The 22,470-nt window shown below is 50.2% G+C and overlaps 1 protein-coding gene across 1 annotated transcript; it reads left to right on the top strand.

Moving 5' to 3' along the window:
- Positions 1-1,958: 1,958 nt before the first annotated feature.
- Positions 1,959-20,522, top strand: LOC142186401 (uncharacterized). The gene is made up of 7 exons (XM_075261250.1): positions 1,959-2,038; positions 10,545-10,698; positions 11,988-12,152; positions 12,235-12,334; positions 12,426-12,502; positions 13,447-13,558; positions 19,007-20,522. Exons 2-7 carry the CDS (start codon positions 10,621-10,623, stop codon positions 20,305-20,307), a joined length of 1,833 nt encoding a protein of 610 aa, XP_075117351.1. The 5' UTR covers positions 1,959-2,038; positions 10,545-10,620; the 3' UTR covers positions 20,308-20,522.
- Positions 20,523-22,470: the final 1,948 nt, after the last annotated feature.

Here is a 22,470-nt window from a genome sequence, read left to right as displayed (position 1 = left end):
GGGAGGTGCGGCGCTGGCGGTGTGTTTGGCCCAGCACAGTAATAAGTTCAGTCTGTCAGGTACCTTAGGCAGGCTGGTATCTGTGGTACTCCACTGCAGGTGGCTGTGGAGTGATTGCTCCCTGGTCATTTGTGTTGTCTAAGTGGTGAAGTAACCACTTAGACTTCGTATTCATTTAGCGGCTGTCGGTCCTGTAGTGGCGGCTTCGCTGAGAAGAACTTTAGTTTGAGGTGTAGCCCGGCAGTGCGCTTAACTGTCAGGCCTTGTTCACACCTGCAGTTCTGAGCCCAGTGGGCTCCGCAGGATATTAGTTTTTCTTAATATATCCTGCGACCGTAACAAAGTATCACTATTATAATTAAAGAGGAGCTTTCATCAGATCGGGCACAGGCAGTTCTATATACTGCTGGAAAGCTGACAGTGCGCTGAATTCAGCGCACTATCGGCTTTCCCGATCTGTGCCCGGTGTAAAGCGCTATCGGCCCCGGTACCGTAGGGCTTTATAGTCAGAAGGGCGTTTCTGACACTTAGCCTGGGACGCCCTTCTGCCCAGCAGCGCCTATTGCGCTGTGCTGTGGAGCGGGGAGGAACTCCCCCCTCCCGCTCCTGATAATATTCGTCTATGGACGAGCTGTGTGAGCAGAGGAAGGGGGCATTGCTCCCCGCTCCACAGTACAGCGCGATAGGCGCCGCGAGGCAGAAGGACGTCCCTGGCTAAGTGTCAGAAACGCCCTTCTGACACTAAAGCACTACGGCACCGGGACCGATAGCGCTTTATCCGGGGCACAGATCGGGAAAGCCAATAGTGCGCTGAATTCAGCGCACTGTCAGCTTTCCAGCAGTATATAGAACTGCCTGTGCCCGATCTGATGAAAGGTCCTCTTTAAGTAATGTGCAGTAAAAAAAATTACCTGGAAAAAAAGAGGGCAGAGTGGAGGCAAAAGCAGGTGAAGTTACCACCGGTGCAAGTACTAACCACACAGATCCCTGGTAGTAAGGCGGCACCTGCTGAGAAATCCATCTAGTTCTCCTAGTCGGAGTAGTCTGCCTCCTCTTTTTGATGACCTGCATGAGAATAGTCCGCATTGTGTGCAAGCAGAGAAGGAAGACATGACTGCTGGTAGTGGATGTAGTCTAGGCCGACGATAACACCCGGGCAAGTGCTGGGGTCTGGAGCCGTACGTGTAGATATCGCTATCCTGCTCCAGTGCTGACAGGGTTAAGTGTGCTAGAGTAGGGAAGGGGCGAAGATCCGAGTGGTGAGGGTGAAATCCAGAACCAGTGGTTTCTACAATGAAAGCTTCCATCAATGACGCAAGGTCTGGCCGTATCCTGGAGGCCTCGTTAGGTCCTCATGTGATGTCAGCAAGAGGCCAGAAGAGGGCGCCACAGGACGCCCAGGAGAGGTGAGTACAGGTGTGTGTTATTTGTACTCACCTCCCCTGCTCTCCCAGTTATACGCTTATGTTTGAGCTGAGCCCAGAGTATAACATTGTTTTATGGGAGATCTGGGAAAACAGAGGCGAGAGAGCCATGATAAAGAAACCATTTCCCCGGCCATTTTGCTCCCAGGTCCTCTGAATGTAGCCTAAGTGATTGGACTGTGACCCCGGGGGCGACTGTGACCCTAAAGTCCCATAAAGATCTAGAAGTTGTAGAGGGCGCAGTCACAGCCCCCTGGGGAGTCTCAGGCCAGTCACTTACATTAGTGAAGGAGTCAGTGTGTGGCCTTATGGGAAAGGAGGAGCAGTGCTGTAGTTTGCCAGCAGTGTATGTGGTGCCCTGGAAAAAATACGGGTCCGTATATAACATCAGGCCACATCTACTGCTACTCCTGCACCATCCATCGCTACTGTGAACTAGCAAAGATGGCCGCCGCCTTGTACTCAGCACACGAGCTACAACATGATGGCGGCCGCTCCGACTCTCAGCCGCCGCTCACACTGATCACGTGGTGCGCACAGACCGGAAGTCCCGGGGAATTCCCGGGAGTGGTGTTGGGAAAGAGATCGTCTTTCCGGGGAGAGTCGGCGGCTCCGTGAGTGTCCGGTGTATTGTTATCTGTGCGGTGCCTTGTGTCTCCCTCCATAACATCCGGTCTCTGCACTGCATCCTCTAGATGGCGCCGCGGCTCCTGTTGTGTAGTCAGACTGGTATCACTGTCCCCTAATATACAGGGTGCCCTCCTCTGCCCGGCTATGGAGGGGGCATCACCCCGATTATTAGAGAATGGAGTCCTAGTGTGTAACCGTGACCACTGGTGTAGCCATGAGCAGCGCCCCCATCTGTCTCCTAGAAGTGCCCAGAGCAGCGCCCCCATCTGTCTCCTAGAAGTGCCCAGAGCAGCGCCCCCATCTGTCTCCTAGAAGTACCCAGAGCAGCGCCCCCATCTGTCTCCTAGAAGTGCCCAGAGCAGCGCCCCCATCTGTCTCCTAGAAGTACCTAGAGCGGCGCCCCCATCTGTCTCCTAGAAGTGCCCAGAGCAGTGCCCCCATCTGTCTCCTAGAAGTGCCCAGAGCAGTGCCCCCATCTGTCTCCTAGAAGTGCCCAGAGCAGCGCCCCCATCTGTCTCCTAGAAGTACCCAGAGCAGTGCCCCCATCTGTCTCCTAGAAGTACCCAGAGCAGTGCCCCCATCTGTCTCCTAGAAGTACCCAGAGCAGCGCCCCCATCTGTCTCCTAGAAGTGCCCAGAGCAGTGCCCCCATCTGTCTCCTAGAAGTGCCCAGAGCAGCGCCCCCATCTGTCTCCTAGAAGTACCCAGAGCAGTGCCCCCATCTGTCTCCTAGAAGTACCCAGAGCAGCGCCCCCATCTGTCTCCTAGAAGTACCTAGAGCGGCGCCCCCATCTGTCTCCTAGAAGTGCCCAGAACAGCGCCCCCATCTGTCTCCTAGAAGTGCCCAGAGCAGCGCCCCCATCTGTCTCCTAGAAGTGCCCAGAGCAGTGCCCCCATCTGTCTCCTAGAAGTACCCAGAGCAGCGCCCCCATCTGTCTCCTAGAAGTGCCCAGAGCAGTGCCCCCATCTGTCTCCTAGAAGTGCCCAGAACAGCGCCCCCATCTGTCTCCTAGAAGTGCCCAGAGCAGCGCCCCCATCTGTCTCCTAGAAGTACCCAGAGCAGTGCCCCCATCTGTCTCCTAGAAGTACCCAGAGCAGTGCCCCCATCTGTCTCCTAGAAGTGCCCAGAGCAGCGCCCCCATCTGTCTCCTAGAAGTGCCCAGAGCAGTGCCCCCATCTGTCTCCTAGAAGTGCCCAGAGCAGCGCCCCCATCTGTCTCCTAGAAGTGCCCAGAGCAGTGCCCCCATCTGTCTCCTAGAAGTGCCCAGAGCAGCGCCCCCATCTGTCTCCTAGAAGTACCCAGAGCAGTGCCCCCATCTGTCTCCTAGAAGTACCCAGAGCAGCGCCCCCATCTGTCTCCTAGAAGTGCCCAGAGCAGTGCCCCCATCTGTCTCCTAGAAGTGCCCAGAACAGCGCCCCCATCTGTCTCCTAGAAGTACCCAGAGCAGCGCCCCCATCTGTCTCCTAGAAGTACCCAGAGCAGCGCCCCCATCTGTCTCCTAGAAGTACCCAGAGCAGTGCCCCCATCTGTCTCCTAGAAGTACCTAGAGCGGCGCCCCCATCTGTCTCCTAGAAGTGCCCAGAGCAGTGCCCCCATCTGTCTCCTAGAAGTACCCAGAACAGCGCCCCCATCTGTCTCCTAGAAGTACCCAGAGCAGTGCCCCCATCTGTCTCCTAGAAGTGCCCAGAGCAGTGCCCCCATCTGTCTCCTAGAAGTGCCCAGAACAGCGCCCCCATCTGTCTCCTAGAAGTACCCAGAGCAGCGCCCCCATCTGTCTCCTAGAAGTACCCAGAACAGCGCCCCCATCTGTCTCCTAGAAGTACCCAGAGCAGTGCCCCCATCTGTCTCCTAGAAGTGCCCAGAACAGCGCCCCCATCTGTCTCCTAGAAGTACCCAGAGCAGCGCCCCCATCTGTCTCCTAGAAGTACCCAGAGCAGTGCCCCCATCTGTCTCCTAGAAGTACCCAGAACAGCGCCCCCATCTGTCTCCTAGAAGTGCCCAGAGCAGCGCCCCCATCTGTCTCCTAGAAGTACCCAGAGCAGCGCCCCCATCTGTCTCCTAGAAGTACCCAGAGCAGCGCCCCCATCTGTCTCCTAGAAGTACCCAGAGCAGCGCCCCCATCTGTCTCCTAGAAGTACCCAGAGCAGCGCCCCCATCTGTCTCCTAGAAGTACCTAGAGCGGCGCCCCCATCTGTCTCCTAGAAGTACCCAGAGAGGCGCCCCCATCTGTCTCCTAGAAGTACCCAGAGCGGCGCCCCCATCTGTCTCCTAGAAGTACCCAGAACAGCGCCCCCATCTGTCTCCTAGAAGTGCCCAGAACAGCGCCCCCATCTGTCTCCTAGAAGTACCCAGAGCAGCGCCCCCATCTGTCTCCTAGAAGTGCCCAGAACAGCGCCCCCATCTGTCTCCTAGAAGTACCCAGAGAGGCGCCCCCATCTGTCTCCTAGAAGTACCCAGAGCGGCGCCCCCATCTGTCTCCTAGAAGTACCCAGAACAGTGCCCCCATCTGTCTCCTAGAAGTGCCCAGAGCAGCGCCCCCATCTGTCTCCTAGAAGTACCTAGAGCGGCGCCCCCATCTGTCTCCTAGAAGTGCCCAGAACAGCGCCCCCATCTGTCTCCTAGAAGTACCCAGAGCAGCGCCCCCATCTGTCTCCTAGAAGTACCCAGAACAGCGCCCCCATCTGTCTCCTAGAAGTGCCCAGAACAGCGCCCCCATCTGTCTCCTAGAAGTACCCAGAGCAGCGCCCCCATCTGTCTCCTAGAAGTGCCCAGAACAGCGCCCCCATCTGTCTCCTAGAAGTACCCAGAGAGGCGCCCCCATCTGTCTCCTAGAAGTACCCAGAGCGGCGCCCCCATCTGTCTCCTAGAAGTACCTAGAGCGGCGCCCCCATCTGTCTCCTAGAAGTGCCCAGAACAGCGCCCCCATCTGTCTCCTAGAAGTACCCAGAACAGCGCCCCCATCTGTCTCCTAGAAGTACCCAGAGCGCTGACCGAGCTTGTGCACTAATTTGGCGCATGCAATTTTTTTTAAAAAAAAAATTTTAAAACACGATTTTTTTAAAAAAAATTTGGGTTTTTCAGATAATTTTGTTCCTGCTTTTTGGTGATACCCAGGGATTTGTTTTCATGTTATTTATTTACTTTTTAAAGAAGACTAGAGTTGAGCGAGTACTGTTCGGATCAGCCGATCTGAACAGCACACACGCATTGAAATGAATGGAAGCACCTGGTGCTTCCGGTTTGACGGCAGCCAGCCGCTTAACCCGCCGCGTGCCGGCTGCGTGCATTGATTTCAATGCGTGCGTGCTGTTCGGATCGGCTGATCCGAACAGTACTCGCTCAACTCTAAAGTTGACCTTTCACCTCCTGGGGCACATGCGGTGTTATACACTGCTAGAAAGCCGACAGAGCGCTGAATTCACTATCGGCTTTCCTGTTCTGTGTCCCCGGTGAAGAACTATCGGTGCCGGAGCTCTTCACTGTCAGAAGGGCAGTTCTTACAGTCAGGAATGCCCTTCGTCACAGTAGTGTCTATAGCTCTGTACTGTGACAGCGATGAGGAGCGCCCCCTCCCCTCCTGATAGTACTTGTCCATAGACGAGTACTGGGGGGGGTCCTCACTGCTCAGCGTCATGGCTGGGCGGTAAGGAACACAATAGACACTACCGTTAGGAGGGGTGTTCCTGACTGTCAGGAACGCCCTTCTGACAGTGAAGAGCTCCAGTACCGGCACTGATAGCTCTTCACCGGGGGCACAGAACAGGAAAGCCGATAGTGAATTCAGCGCACCGTCGGCTTTCTAGCGGTATATAACACCGCATGTGCCCCAGGAGGTGAAAGGTCCTCTTTAATATCTAGGCAGATAATATATGGAGGGGAATGCCTGCTTTTCACATTGTAATTTTTTAACCAATAGCACATAGTGTTGCTAAAAAAATGACCGTAACGCTCATGTAAATAACACGTAGGTTTGCGTTGCTGAGGGCGCAGGCTGAGCCTAAAATATGGGCGTGTTAATGACATTTGTAGGTGTAGGTACTACAGCGCTGACCCATAGACTTCAGTGAGCAGCATTGCAGTATGTACTCGTCGGTACGGTCAGTGATCAGGGTGGCTCCTGCATCGGGGACCAGTTATGTGTAGGGGTCCCACATGTCAAATCCCCGCAGATCTAAGGATATCCGTGTTATATATGTACTGTCATAGGAATCAATCACTGGATTGTTAATATTGTATAATTAGAGGATCTTCACTGATTGATCATTTATGATGTAGTTGGGTTTTGACCTACCGACTCCACAGCCCTGGCGAGCAGGCCAGGGGTTAACACAGAAAAAAAGCAAAGCATACACACCGGTCCTGAACTCTGCCATACTAGCCATAGGTCCCTGGCATCGGCCTTCCAGGGCTCAGGAGTCACCTGTATCACCCAATCACTGGCCTCAATGGTTATATGCGTGACCACGTGCCCGTAGGATGCTGCTGCAGTCTGTTGTCCTCCTCTGACCCCTTCACAGACCCCTACTATGCTCTCTACTGCGGCGTCTCTCTGCTACATGCCCCATTCTGTATACCAGGCATGTCAAACTCAGGGTACCCCGAGGGCCACATGAGTAACCAGAGGTTGTTGCGAGGGCCGCACACAGCAGCTAATGTCACACACACATTTTAACAGCAGTCATGAAAACAAGATATGAAGTAGTAATATGTAACAGCAACTAACATATTTAACAAAAATACAGCAATTAAAAACTAAACATTTACTTGCTATCATTTTTTTCAATCTTTTTTAGTGTTTTGTCCTGAGGCTTGACACCTCTTTGTGCTAACAATTGTTGGTATATCAGGCTGAAATGACAACGCAGTGCCTACTTAGATCAAAGATGGTGATAAGTGGTGATCAGTCAGCCTTGTTTTCTGAGAAGATTTTGTTAGTTTCATAAAAGAAAATTATCTGTTTAAATACACACCCTTCATCTGTCCCCAGATTCATGTCCCCCCCCCCTCCATCTCTCCCCCAGATTCATGTCCCCTCCATCTCTGCCCCCAGATTCATGTCCCCTCCATCTCTCCCCCAGATTCATGTCCCCTCCATCTCTGCCCCCAGATTCATGTCCCTCCATCTCTACCCCCAGATTCATGTCCCCTCCATCTCTGCCCCCAGATCCATGTCCCCTCCATCTCTGCCCCCAGATCCATGTCCCCTCCATCTCTGCCCCCAGATTCATATCCCTCCATCTCTGCCCCCAGATTCATGTCCCCTCCATCTCTGCCCCCAGATTCATATCCTCTCCATCTCTGCCCCCAGATTCATGTCCCCTCCATCTCTGCCCCCAGATTCATGTCCCCTCCATCTCTGCCCCCAGATTCATGTCCCTCCATCTCTGCCCCCAGATTCATGTCCCTCCATCTCTGCCCCCAGATTCATGTCCCTCCATCTCTGCCCCCAGATTCATGTCCGCCCATCTCTGCCCCCAGATTCATGTCCCTCCATCTCTGCCCCCAGATTCATGCCCCCATCTCTGCCCCCAGATTCATGTCCCCCCATCTCTGCCCCCAGATTCATGTCCTCTCCATCTCTGCCCCCAGATTCATGTCCCCTCCATCTCTACCCCCAGATTCATGTCCCATCCATCTCTGCCCTCGGATTCATGTCCCATCCATCTCTGCCCTCGGATTCATGTCCTCTCCATCTCTGCCCCCAGTGTCATGCCGTCCCCTCCTTCATCTGCCCCCAGTTTCACGTTCCACCTCTGTGTACACACATTAAACCTAGAGTTTCAAAAATCTAACTAAAGTAATTTTACAGAAAATAGAAAACAGGTAACCTGGCAGGCCTGCAAGGCCCCAAAAAACCCTTAGCTGGGGTCACCAGGAGGTCAGATCCATTACGGAATCCCGTCCCGGCGGACCCCAGCACTAGTGGGAATGCATCCTTACTTTGCAATAAACTTTGAAAAGTATTTTTTTTTAGTTATTCCATGATAATTGTAAACAGGCCTAAAAGGCCCCAGGTGCGTGAATATGGGGTAGTCTCAAAAAAAGGTTGTTATACCGAAATGCCTATAACATAAAAATATATGAATAACTGGAAATTACTAACAACTATATACCTGAGGAATACCTAGAGTTTCAAAATTCAAACTAAAGTACTTTTACAGAAAATAGAAAACAAGTAACCTGGCAGGCCTGCGAGGCCCCACGTATGCGTTCTAGGGTTAAACTTAAAGGAGTTTTCCCAGAAAGAGAAGACTACAAGATCTTTCTCCCACTGGACATTCAACCTGAGCGCAGCCGGGATGTATATGGATGGGCCTGGGGGTGCATGTAGGTGTCACTGTGCTTAGTGCATAGCTCCTTGTGTTTTAGTGTATTTTCCCCCTTTTATAATGGTAAGGCTGGTCTTACACGACCGTAAATTAAGTCCGCAGTTGTGGGTTCCCAATTGCAGACACATTGTATTCAGTGCAGCCTATTATTATTATTAGTGGTTATTTATATAGCGCCATTAATTCCATGGTGCTGTACATTATTATATTAATTCCATGGTGCTGTACATTATTATATTAATTCCATGGTGCTGTACATTATTATATTAATTCCATGGTGCTTTACATTATTATATTAATTCCATGGTGCTGTACATTATTATATTAATTCCATGGTGCTGTACATTATTATATTAATTCCATGGTGCTGTACATTATTATATTAATTCCATGGTGCTGTACATTATTATATTAATTCCATGGTGCTTTACATTATTATATTAATTCAATGGGGCTTTACATTTGGGGGTTACATACAATACACAGAATATACAGGTAGATATAATACTAACAGTGATCGGCTGGCACAGTGGGGTAGAGGGCCCTGCCCGCGAGGGCTTACAATCTATGAGGGAAGGGGGTAGAGACAGAAGGAGAGGGGGAGACTGTACAGATGGCAGTGCGGTGATAGTGTTATTGGGGGGTGTAGGCCTTCCTGAATAGGGGAGTCTTCAGGGCCTTCTTGAAGCCTGTGATTGTGGGGGTCAGTCTTATGTGTCGTGGTAAGGAGTTCCAGAGTATGGGGGATGCACGGGAGAAATCTTGGAGACGGTTGTGTGAGGAGCGGATGAGGGCAGAGCGGAGTAGGAGGTCATTGGAGGATCTGAGGTTACGTGTGGGCAGGTAGCGGGAGATGAGGTCAGAGATATATGGAGGGGACAGGTTGTGGATGGCTTTGTATGTCAGCGTTAGTAGCTTGAACTCAATTCGCTGGGCTATGGGTAACCAGTGGAGGGACTGGCAGAGGGGAGCAGCCGATGAAGATCGGGGGGTGAGGTGGATTAAGCGAGCAGCGCAGTTTAGGGTGGACTGGAGGGGGGCGAGGGTGTTAGCTGGGAGTCCATGGAGAAGGGTGTTGCAGTAGTCTAAGCGGGAGATTATGAGGGCCTGGACGAGCATCTTGGTAGTTTCCTGGGTGAGGAAGGGGCGGATTCGGTGGATGTTCTTGAGCTGGAGGCGACAAGAGGTGTTGAGGGCTTGATCGTGTGACTTGAAGGATAGGTCGGAGTCCAGGATAACCCCAAGGCATCGGGCCTGTGGGACAGGGGTAATTGTGGTTCCATTAACTATGATAGATGGGTCAGGTAGAGGGGCCATGCGGGGTGGGGTGAAAATGATGAACTCCGTTTTCTCCATGTTGAGTTTGAGAAAGCGGGAGGAGAGGAAGGAGGCTACGGCCGCTAGACAATCTGGAATTCTGGCCATCAGGGAGGTGATGTCTGGTCCAGAGATGTAGATTTGGGTGTCATCGGCATAGCAGTGGTACTGAAAGCCATGAGATTCTATGAGTTGGCCCAGGCCAAGGGTGTAGATGGAGAACAGGAGGGGTCCTAGGACGGAGCCCTGGGGGACACCTACAGAGAGAGGATGTGGTGAGGAGGTGGTGTGCGAGTGGGAGACGCTGAATGTGCGGTCGGTGAGGTATGAGGAGATCCAGGAATGGGCCAGGTCTGAGATACCAAGGGATGAGAGAATTTCTAACAGGAGGGAGTGGTCAACTGTGTCAAAGGCAGAGGAGAGGTCGAGGAGGAGGAGGACAGAGTAATGGCGCTTGGCTTTGGCGGTTAGAAGGTCATTGGTGACTTTGGTTAGGGCAGTTTCAGTGGAGTGCCGTGTCGTGACTGGGGTCTGCACTGAATACCGCAGGTCCACAAAGTCAGTGACATAACGGCACGACACGGACTGTCCCGTAGAAGTCTATGGGCGCGTGCAGATGGACACGGACATCTGCGGAATGACTTTTTGGAGTGAAATTTAGTGTTGCTGATCAGCAAATTGCGGACTGCAAACACCGCTACGGTCGTGTAAGACCAGCCTAAGGAGTAACACCATGATGGTCTAGATTTCCATTCCTTTTCTTAGAATCTTTGCAGCTCCAAATACATTTCAGTATTTCCTTCTAATAATCTTACATTGTCTTTTGTCTCTTTTGTGTCTACAGTTTGAGATCTTCCAGGAAGTCTCCTCATAGAATCTTCTAGAAGACCATACCGTTTGTCCTGAGTGACCCACCAAGGATGGAGAAGGATAGAACAAGGATGGGTGAAACAATACTAAACCTCACCCTGGAGATTGTATGCCTCTTGACTGGAGAGGTGAGGGATTCTGTTTCCTGTTATGGACACTCATTCCCTATCCCTAAGACGGAAGTGCCGATCACTTATTGCCCTAAAGCTTCCATGTGATTGGGGTATCAGAAAAAAAGAACGCTAGTGGTCTCCATAGACCACCATTGTGAGGGGGCGGATTATGACCTGGATTATGCGCCATAATCTGCCCCCTCTGTGCCCGTGTGAACGGGCCATGACTGAGTGAGTAGCCCTGGAATATTCGGAGAGGTTCTGGTGCTCTGATAATTATAGAGCAGGTCCTAAACTGGACCGGGAAAACAACCTCTGAGAACTTCCCTCGGCCTGCGTGCTCCATTATGTACATGAGACCATTGTGCAATGTGGGGGTCAGGAAGAACATGACGGGTGACCCACACACCGGTATCCTTGTGTCAGCCGTGGTTTTCACTGACCCATATCTTCAAATGAATTGACCAAGTCACAAATGTGGACAGTTACAGTAGCGGCTCCATGTTCTGTGGCTTTTTTTCTATTGCCCAGACACACATCCGTTCCGTTCTTTTATCTACAGTTCTGCGTGAGGCCTCACTCCACAGTTCTGTCATAATCTGCAAACAGATTCTGAGGAAGAATTGTACCGTATTTTTGGACTATAAGACGCACTAAGGTTTTGTGCTGAATAATCCGGCTTATACTCGAGTATATGTGTATGTATGTTATATATATATATATATATATATATATATATATACATTTATTTTATTTATTTTATTTTTTTTAAAATATTTTATTTGTCCCCTCCTAGGGGGTTTGAACTTGCAATCATTTGATTGCGAGTCCCATAGACTGCAATACAGTCCATACACCGTATTAGTAATGCGTGATCGCGGGCATTAGCTCTTAATACTTGTGGCCACTCTTGCAGAGCGATTGCCATCTTTAAGACCCGACATCTACCGTAACGAAACGGCAGATGTCAGGATAAACAAGTCCAGGCGCCACAGGCTTTCTTCTATCTTGCCTGCGCCGCCTGTACCCTCGATCTGTAACCTTTCTCTGCTTCGCACAGACGGGACAGGGACGCTGCATTCGGACTATAAGACGCACCCCCGCTTTCCTCCCATATTAAGTGCGTCTTATAGTCTGAGAAATTCTGTGCATTTGGGAAATATAACACTTTTTAGCGAGCAGTAACCCTTTAGACGCAACAAACCTGGTTGTGATGAAATGGAAAAAAAATCTTCAGCCCTGGATGTTTGCAGAGGTTTTCTCCAGCCCTGCGCTAAAGTGATGTTTCCTCTCACCACATACAGGAGTGCGTAGTCGTGAAGAAGACCTCTGGTGAAAGTGTCACTCCTAGCAAGCGTCCCCACCCCGCCATCACTGAGCCTCAACTTCAGGCACTGATACATCAGAAGAAAAATCGGGAGAAGATCCTGGACCTCACCAACAAGATCATTGAGCTGCTGACTGGAGAGGTGAGCGCTGCCGGTAATGCCGGGACATTAGGGACACCAGGGATGATGTGTGCAGGTGATGACGGTATCACTGTCTTGTCAGTTGTCAGATTCCCCCTTGAAGAAGTGGAAGTATGTAGAAGGACATGGTGATCTGTACAAAGATGATGTGACTGAGCAGCATCAGCCTCCTGTATCTCCAGGTAGGAGAAGACGTTCATAGATTATAAGGGATGGCACCTGCATACATCACATGTAAGCCATGCCTTCACTCATTGCGTGTTTTATCTGCAGATGGATCGAGTAATAGAAATACATCAGAGAGTTCTTCCAGTCCAGTAGATCCCCAGGAGTGCACAGAAGATTACCAGGTAGATGGAGATGAGGGACCACCAAACGGTCTCTATAATCTGCAATGGGAGGCCTCTTGGCTTCTTGTTTATTAACCCCATCCCACAAAGCAATATACCTGTTTCATTGAGCCGGGCCCTTTATTGAAAAATAACCAAAACCAACCATCAGCCATGATAAATGATGTGACTTTGTTCACGTTTTGTTCAGACCACACACATCGGAACTGAAGTTGTCCTATAAGATACAGGTCTGCACCACAAGCAGGTCCAAGAGGTGATTGACTGTAACGTCTTCCATTCCCTTGTGGACGCATGATCTTTATTATGGGATTGGAAAAAGAGGGGCCGCCCCTTTCCCTAATAATCGCTATCCGAAAGAGATCCGCCATCACTATAACTGGAACATATCTCTCTTACATCACCCTAAACCATTAGACCGGTCCAACTTGGCATGTTTCTGATGTTTCTTGAGTATAAAAGTTCACTCCGTTGACAATTCACAACACTGGGTCAATTTTATACTAGTAGGAGAGGTCAGCAATTGAAGATCGGCCGGGGTCCAATACTCAGGAACCCTGCGGATCCGCTGTTTGAAGATTGATTCTGTCCTTGAAGGGGTTATTGGGCTTCCTGACTTGATGACCTGTCCCTTGGGATAGGTAATTAGTTGAAGATCAGTTGGGTAGTGGTGTAGGATACTTCACACCCCAAAAGATCTCAGGGTTGCTTCCACTCCAGCGGCCATGTCACATAGTTTGCATTGGTCGTAAGGCTTGTTCCCAGCCCAACCTTATTCCCCAATGTCCAGTTTCCCAATGCTCACCTAAACGCTGCAGTGTCTGCAAACAGCTGACACCCGGGACCCCTGCCATCTGCAATTCATCTATTCTAAGGATAGGTCATCCATTGTTAAGCCTAGAAAACCCATTTGGAGGAATTGCTGATTTTTTTTTCCCTTTCAGGCTGAAGATCTTATTGATATTAAAGTGGAGGTTATGGATGATGATGAAGAAACGTATGCGATAAGTGTTGTGCAGTGTAAGGAGGAGGAGAGTCCTGTAGAGATCAGCCCACGTAAGTATAGCAATGTCTAAATGCTGGCGTTCTCCTTCTCTGCAGCCTCCTCAGGTGGTAGAAAGTCACTGGAAACGTCACTGCTCTCTGGCTCATGTCATGTCATAGTATGTCACTAAAAGGTTTCTAGGGGGGTATACAACGATCCTGCACAACGTATTGGTGGTCCATCTAAACAACTGCTCGGGTCAAAGGGAATGGAGTTGTCTAATGCAGGGGTCTCAAACTCAATTTACCCGGCCGCATCAGGTTTTCCACAAGCTATGCTCACCGCAGCAAATTTAGCTCCGCCCAATTTTATGATGTCTCTGCCCATGCTGATTCATTTTTCATGTGGCCCCACACAGTATAATCCTCCTACAGTCACCCGTACATTATATGTCCCCACATTGTAATGTTCCCTTCCAACTGCCCCACAGTATTAGGTCCCTCTCCTGGTGCCCCAGTTTAAACTCAGGGAAACTAGAGGGGACATGAAACTGGGGCAGCTGCAGGGGGACATAAAACAGTGGGGGTAGTTGGAGGGGGGCAATAAATTAATGGCAGATGAAGTGGGACATTAAACTGGGGGCAACTAGAGGGGGACATTAAAATCTGGAGGCTAGAAGCAGACATTAAACCGTAGGGGTAGCTGGACGGTGACAATAAACTGGGGGCAACTAGAGGCAGACAGGTCCCCCTACAGCTTCCTCCACGGTTTACTGCCCCCTCCAGTTGTCCCCAGTTTAAGTGCCCCCCTTCATCTCCCCCCCACCATTTCTCCCCCAGTTTAATATTTCCCTTCATTTGCCCCATTTTATGTCCCCCTCCATCTGCCCCAATTTCATATCCCCCCTTCATCTGCCCCATTTTAATGTCCCCCTTCCATCTGCCCCCATTTTCACGCTCCCCCTCATCTCTGCCCCCAGTTTCATGTCCCCCCCTCCATCTCTGCCCCTAGATTACTGAGCCACACACACTCCACTCTGCATCTCACATTCCTCTCAGTACTACATCTCTTCATCTTCCGGCCGGCACACTAAGAGACGCCTCCCTAGTCACGTGACGTCTGACGTCACACACAGGTCCTTTAGATTTAAACTTCAGTAGTACTAGCTTTCCACCGATCACCCATCACTTTCTATTGCTGTTATAAGAGCGGGGGAGTGATCGGAGGTAAGTTTAAGTAAAACACTAAAGGGACATGCAGGGAGCTGCGCGGGGGCCGCAAACTATCGTTCCGAGGGCCGCAAGTTTGAGACCCCTGGTCTAATGCATGGAGAAGGGATAAATGCAGGAAATTTTGTAGATTGAGACTGTCCTGAAGTAATAGAATAAAAGGGGCCACACGGTGGTTCAGTGGTTAGCACTGCAGCCTTGCAGCGCTGGAGTCCTGGTGTTCAAATCCCGCCAAGGGCAAAAAACCATCTGCAAGGAGTTTGTATGTTCTCCCCGTGTTTGCATGGATTTCCATCCCATATTCCAAAAAAGACATACTGATAGGGAAAAATGTACATTGTGAGCTCTATGTGGGGCTCACAATCTACATTTAAAAAAAAAAAAAAAAAAAAGTGTCTCTCCCCAAAGTACTAGACGTGAGGAAAAGGGAGATCAATCTATAGAGATGCATTTGGATGGAGACACTGTAAGAATTGGCTGTGAGAGAGGAGGTGACATAGGGCAGATAGGGTCACATAGGGCAGCGGTGAAAGGGCAGATAGGGTCACACAAGGCAGCGGTGAAAGGGCAGATAGGGTCACACAGGGCAGCGGTGAAAGGGCAGATAGGGTCACACAGGGCAGCGGTGAAAGGGCAGATAGAGTCACATAGGGCAGCGGTGAAAGGGCAGATAGGGTCACATAGGGCAGCGGTGAAAGGGCAGATAGGGTCACATAGAGCAGCGGTGAAAGGGCAGATAAGGTCACATAGGGCAGCGGTGAAAGGGCAGATAGGGTCACACAGGGCAGCGGTGAAAGGGCAGATAGGGTCACACAGGGCAGCGGTGAAAGGGCAGATAGGGTCACACAGGGCAGCGGTGAAAGGGCAGATAGGGTCACATAGGGCAGCGGTGAAAGGGCAGATAGGGTCACACAGGGCAGCGGTGAAAGGGCAGATAGAGTCACATAGGGCAGCGGAGAAAGGGCAGATAGAGTCACATAGGGCAGCGGTGAAAGGGCAGATAGGGTCACATAGAGCAGCGGTGAAAGGGCAGATAGGGTCACATAGGGCAGCGGTGAAAGGGCAGATAGGGTCACATAGAGCAGCGGTGAAAGGGCAGATAAGGTCACATAGGGCAGCGGTGAAAGGGCAGATAGGGTCACATAGGGCAGCGGTGAAAGGGCAGATAGGGTCACATAGGGCAGCGGTGAAAGGGCAGATAGGGTCACATAGGGCAGCGGTGAAAGGGCAGATAGGGTCACATAGGGCAGCGGTGAAAGGGCAGATAGGGTCACATAGGGCAGCGGTGAAAGGGCAGATAGGGTCACATAGGGCAGCGGAGAAAGGGCAGATAGGGTCACATAGGGCAGCGGAGAAAGGGCAGATAGGGTCACATAGGGCAGCGGAGAAAGGGCAGATAGGGTCACATAGGGCAGAGGTGAAGGGGCAGATAGGGTCACATAGGGCAGCGGTGAAAGGGCAGATAGGGTCACATAGGGAAGCGGAGAAAGGGCAGATAGGGTCACACAAGGCAGCGGTGAAAGGGCAGATAGGGTCACACAGGGCAGCGGTGAAAGGGCAGATAGGGTCACACAGGGCAGCGGTGAAAGGGCAGATAGGGTCACACAGGGCAGCGGTGAAAGGGCAGATAGGGTCACACAGGGCAGCGGTGAAAGGGCAGATAGGGTCACACAGGGCAGAGGTGAAGGGGCAGATAGGGTCACACAAGGCAGCGGTGAAAGGGCAGATAGGGTCACACAGGGCAGCGGTGAAAGGGCAGATAGGGTCACACAAGGCAGCGGTGAAAGGGCAGATAGGGTCACACAGGGCAGCGGTGAAAGGGCAGATAGGGTCACACAGGGCAGCGGTGAAAGGGCAGATAGGGTCACACAGGGCAGCGGTGAAAGGGCAGATAGGGTCACATAGGGCAGCGGTGAAAGGGCAGATAGGGTCACATAGGGCAGCGGTGAACGGGCAGATAGGGTCACATAGGGCAGCGGTGAAAGGGCAGATAGGGTCACATAGGGAAGCGGAGAAAGGGCAGATAGGGTCACATAGGGCAGCGGAGAAAGGGCAGATAGGGTCACATAGGGCAGCGGTGAAAGGGCAGATAGGGTCACATAGGGCAGCGGTGAAAGGGCAGATAGGGTCACATAGGGCAGCGGTGAAAGGGCAGATAGGGTCACATAGGGCAGCGGTGAAAGGGCAGATAGGGTCACACAGGGCAGCGGTGAAAGGGCAGATAGGGTCACATAGGGCAGCGGTGAAAGGGCAGATAGGGTCACACAGGGCAACGGTGAAAGGGCAGATAGGGTCACATAGGGCAGCGGTGAAAGGGCAGATAGGGTCACATAGGGCAGCGGTGAAAGGGCAGATAGGGTCACATAGGGCAGCGGTGAAAGGGCAGATAGGGTCACATAGGGCAGCGGAGAAAGGGCAGATAGGGTCACATAGGGCAGCGGTGAAAGGGCAGATAGGGTCACATAGGGAAGCGGAGAAAGGGCAGATAGGGTCACATAGGGCAGAGGTGAAGGGGCAGATAGGGTCACATAGGGCAGCGGTGAAAGGGCAGATAGGGTCACATAGAGAAGCGGAGAAAGGGCAGATAGGGTCACATAGGGCAGAGGTGAAGGGGCAGATAGGGTCACACAGGGCAGCGGTGAAAGGGCAGATAGGGTCACACAAGGCAGCGGTGAAAGGGCAGATAGGGTCACACAGGGCAGCGGTGAAAGGGCAGATAGGGTCACACAGGGCAGCGGTGAAAGGGCAGATAGGGTCACATAGGGCAGCGGTGAAAGGGCAGATAGGGTCACATAGGGCAGCGGTGAAAGGGCAGATAGGGTCACATAGGGCAGCGGTGAAAGGGCAGATAGGGTCACATAGGGCAGCGGAGAAAGGGCAGATAGGGTCACATAGGGCAGCGGAGAAAGGGCAGATAGGGTCACATAGGGCAGAGGTGAAGGGGCAGATAGGGTCACATAGGGCAGCGGAGAAAGGGCAGATAGGGTCACATAGGGCAGCGGTGATAGGGCAGATAGGGTCACATAGGGCAGCGGTGATAGGGCAGATAGGGTGACATAGGGCAGCGGTGGTCTCGATATCTGCAGGATAAAGCAAAGTGTACGTTTTTCCATACACAACTAATCCGGCAGTTCTAGGGTTATTCCCATCTGAGACTTTCAGTGTCTGAGATGACAATAACCTTGGCTTGGCCTTCTCAGGTTGTTGGGAGTTGCAGAGACAAACATGGCTGTTCTATGCTGTTTCCATAACTCCCATAGGCATTATGGACGTCTCGTAACTTGCTTCCTACGCTCTACCTCATAACTCCCGTTACCTCTGTAGCTCCGGAACGTTTATTACATGGTCGTCCGGAGTGAATATGGGGTGAGCAACATGGCTTGTAATAAAAGATCCAAGATATACATTTGGGTTTTCTTAACATGAAAGTATTTGGAGACAAATCTGCCATTAACGACCCAAGACAGGAAGACTGAAGAAGTAGGATCAGTGATCAGGAGGGCTGAAATTAGATATGAGCCCCCCTCTCTCCCGTGTAGATCCTGGACGTCATTCTGTAATATCAGGAGGAGTCATCTGAGGCTCATCCTGCAGCCCTGATCTGATTCTCTTAAGGAGGACCTGTCACCAATTCCTTTTTACATCCAAAGATTTTGGCGCAGCTGGAATTTTTTCTCTAGCCCCCACCATTATTGAGCCATTACCTCTGTTATATGTTAATTAGGCTCTCTACTGCCAGGTGGGCGGTCCTGGGCTGGAGCAGACAGGCAGGGACCGCCCATCTGATAACAAAAAACCTAATCAGCATGATGCTGAAACTAATAGCACTGATTGCTCAGGAATGGTGGGGGCTACAGCAAAAAAAAATATTCAAATGTGCCAAAGTCAGTGGAGCAGTGTTTATTAAAGGGGCAGAAAGTTAAGAGTTAGTGGAGGTGCTGAAAGGTCATCTTTAAAGTTGTTTTCCAGTCGAAATTTTTCGTCATGCTGATGACCTACTCACAGGATAGGTTTTTGATCTGTGGAGCTCAGACCCTGTACAGATCAGCTGTAGTGGATGGGCATCGTATGCAGCACAGCTCTAAGCAATGAACGGGGCTGTTGCTTGTATTCTTCTGGCTGTAGCAGCTGATCTGTGTGGGATCCAGCCTCCGCAGATCACAAATTGTATGAAACCGTAACAAATTTTAATGTTAGGATTATTAAAAAATATATTTAAAAAAGTATATATACTATATTGTTGTGTAGAAGGCTAGAAATATTAAAATTTTTCTTTCTTTTTTTTTTCAGCAGATGAAGCGGGTGGTAAAAATCTAACACGGATCGTTTCAATAAACCCAAATGTACCCCCCCTCCTTCAGCGCAGAAATCTAACGTCTGACCCTGGAACCTCATCGGACCAATCCCAGAATGCTAAGCAAAGCGCAGACCAGAAGGGGGACAAATTGTTCCCATGTTCTCAATGCGGGAAATATTTTAAAAGTAAATCAAGTCTAATAAAGCATCGGCTGATTCACTTAGATAAGAGACCGTATTCGTGTTCCCAATGTGGGAAAGGTTTTACCCAGAAGTCCGGCCTTATCAAACATCAGCGGATTCACACAGACGAGAGGCCGTTCTCCTGCGCAGAATGTGGGAAATGCTTTACACAGAAATCGATTCTTGTCGAACATCAGAGAGGTCATTCGGGGGAGAAGCCGTTCTCATGTTCAGAATGTGGAAAATGTTTCACGTGGAAATCCGTTCTTTTTGAACATCAGAAAACGCATACAGGACAGAGGCCGTATACATGCGCGGAGTGCGGGAAATGCTTCACTCAGAAGTCAAATCTCGTCGACCATCAGAAAACTCACACTGGGGAGAAGCCATTCACATGTTTCGATTGTGGGAAATGTTTCACCCGTAAATCGGGTCTCGTTCAACATCAGCGACTTCACACGGGAGAAAATCCGTGTATGGAATGTGGCAAATGTTTTACCCAGAAATCAGATCTTCTTAAACATCAGAGGACTCACACAGGGGAGCGGCCATTCTCATGTCTTGTATGCGGGAAATGCTTTACCCAGAAGTCGTCTCTCGTCGGACATCAGAAGTGTCACACAGGGGAGAAGCCCTTTTCGTGTTCAGAGTGCGGCAAGTGTTTCAGTCGAAAATCCGTCCTGGCAGATCATCAGAAAACTCACACAGGGGAGAGACCATACCCGTGTCTGGATTGTGGGAAATGTTTTGCCCAGAAATCGGATCTCGTGGTACACCATAGAGTTCACACAGGGGAGAAGCCATATTCATGCGCGGTGTGTGGGAAATGTTTTACCCAGAAATCATCTCTTGCCGAACATCAGAAAATTCACACCGGGGAGAAGCCGTTCTCGTGTTCAGAATGTGGCAAATGTTTTACCCAGAAATCCTCTCTGGTTAAACATCAGATGACGCATACGGGGCCGGCCTCGTATTCCTATACAGAACGGGAAATATATTATCCAATAAGCTTCTCTTTACCAGCACAGACTTTCATTAAAGAAGAAGCTTTATTTAATATTCAGTGCGTGGAAAGTGACGCGCCCCAAGATGAAACCTCTCAAGAGCTTTGATTCTGAAGAATCACTCGAAATCTTCCATTTATATCAGTCCATCGAAGCTCAGATCAAAGAAGAAGGGGGGGGGGGGGGAGTCTTTTGAGCGGTAGGCATGCTAGTGTACCAACTCCCCGACATTATATTAATCAGGAAAGAAAGGGTTAAAGGGAACATGCCACTAGAAAATGAAGATATTTTTAAAGAACTATTGGTCAGTTTTTAAAAAAAAAAAAAAAATTCTAATCTTATTTATTATTAGAGATGAGCGAGTAGGTATTCGATCAAATATTACGGTATTCGAAATACTCGTACTCAATCAACGCTGGTTCTTCTCCTACCTTTAGAAGTCTTTTCCGTGCAGCTTCCCCGCGGCGTCTTCCGGCTCTTCATTCACTCTGCCAGACATCAGTCGCTTGTAGTGCAGACATGCGCAGTCGGCTCTGCCCAGGCCCGATGCCTGGCAGAGTGAATTCAGAGCCGGAAGACGCCGCGTGGACGCTGCACGGAGATTTGGTAAGTGTAATTTGATCGAACGTTGCCTACCCCTGAAACGAGCATTTTCCCCCCATAGATTATAATAGGGTTCGATATTTGATTCGAGTAGTCGAATATTGAGGGGCTACTCGAAACGAATATCGAACATTTTACTGTTCGCTCATCTCTATTTATTATTTATTAATTTTTTGAAAAAACTCACCAATATATACAGTTGTGCTAAAAAGTTGACCTACCACGGCAGACTTTTGGAGGCGGGGGGTGGCCTTTTTTCAGAGAATATGAATGATAGCACAAAACCCTTTTCTCCGCTCATGGTTAGTGGTTGGGTGAAGCCATTTATTGTCAGACTTCTGTGTTTTCTATTTTTTAAATCTGAAGTTCACCTACCCTGGTGATTTCGGCCTGATAACATGCCCAGAAGTGGACACAAAGGGGTTTGAATGGCTACTAAGGGTAACATCCTCACCTGTGACCTGTGTGCGCATAAAACCTGATTGAGTTTCTGGGATCCAGACGGACCGTTGCGTCTTTCCTCCAGTCGCTGACGTTTCTGGATTGTGAGTCCTGGGCAAAAGAATTGGTCAAAAATCTACGGGAAAAGGTGGCTGAATTGTATAAAACAGGAAAGGAATACAAAAAGATCTCCAAGGAATTGCTAATGCCGGTCAGCCGTGTTCACGCTGTGTAAAAACCAAACCACGCTCGGGTGGAGCAACCAAAATGTCTGCAACAACTGCCCGGAAAGAAAAACCCAACACGTAACATCAGCTGAAATCCAGGACTCTGAAAACTATCGGTGCGGCTGTTTCAAGATGCTCAATAAGGAGGCACTTGAAAAATGGGCTGGATGGTGGAGTTGTCAGAAGAAAGCCATTACTGCGCAAATGCCGCAAAGAATCTCGCCTTCGATACGCCAAACAGCACAGAGACAAGACTCAAAACTGTGGGACAAGGTCATTTGGAGGGATGAGACAACCGGAAGCGTTCCATTTGGAGAGGTGTGAACGCGATTCCTGCCCGGAGATGGATCACTGATGATGTGAGATTTTCAAAGGCGCAGAAAACTGAGGAAAGGAAAGATGAACGCAGAAAATACTGGAGACTCACCAGCCAGGAAGCTGCGTATGGGATGTACTAGGACGTTCCAGCATGACAACCATCCAAAACACAAGGCCAAGTCGAGCTGACATTAGCTACAGCAGAAGAAAGTGAAGGTTCTGGAGCGGCCATCTCAGGCTCCTGACCTCAATATCATTGAACCCTTCTGGGGAGATCTCAAGCGCGCAGAATATGCAAGACAGGCCAGGGATTTATAGGAATAAGAAGCATGGGAGAAAATAAAGAGCCTCGTCCACAATGACCACAAAAGACTTCAAGCTGTCAGTGATGTTAGAGGGGGCAATACACCGTATTAAGAACGGGGGGATGGGAACTTTACGACCGGGTCATTATGATTTATAAAGCGAAAACACAAGAAGTCTGACAATAAATGGCTTCAACCAACCACTAACCATGAGCGGAGGCAATGTTTTTGTGTTATTCATATTCATTATTCTGCTAGGGTGTGTAATCTGCAATTCTGACTCTTGCCACAAAGCTAAATAATATGCAGAGACTTCCTGTTTTCTGTAGATTTCTTTGTAGCACCTCACTTCACAGCAGTACACTGATCACAGGTAT

Source organism: Leptodactylus fuscus (genome assembly GCF_031893055.1).
Source record: "Leptodactylus fuscus isolate aLepFus1 chromosome 10 unlocalized genomic scaffold, aLepFus1.hap2 SUPER_10_unloc_1, whole genome shotgun sequence".
Taxonomy (NCBI): domain Eukaryota; kingdom Metazoa; phylum Chordata; class Amphibia; order Anura; family Leptodactylidae; genus Leptodactylus; species Leptodactylus fuscus.
This window is presented reverse-complemented; position numbering and strand designations above follow the sequence as displayed.

What these genes read in the sequence shown, in the direction of transcription:
- LOC142186401 (XM_075261250.1), top strand. Translation starts at nt 10,621, where the DNA reads ATGGAGAAGGATAGAACAAGGATGGGTGAAACAATACTAAACCTCACC. An exon ending in TATGCCTCTTGACTGGAGAG is followed by an intron (nt 10,699 to 11,987) that starts GTGAGGGATTCT and finishes CACCACATACAG; the next exon opens with GAGTGCGTAGTCGTGAAGAA. An exon ending in TTGAGCTGCTGACTGGAGAG is followed by an intron (nt 12,153 to 12,234) that starts GTGAGCGCTGCC and finishes CTGTCTTGTCAG; the next exon opens with TTGTCAGATTCCCCCTTGAA.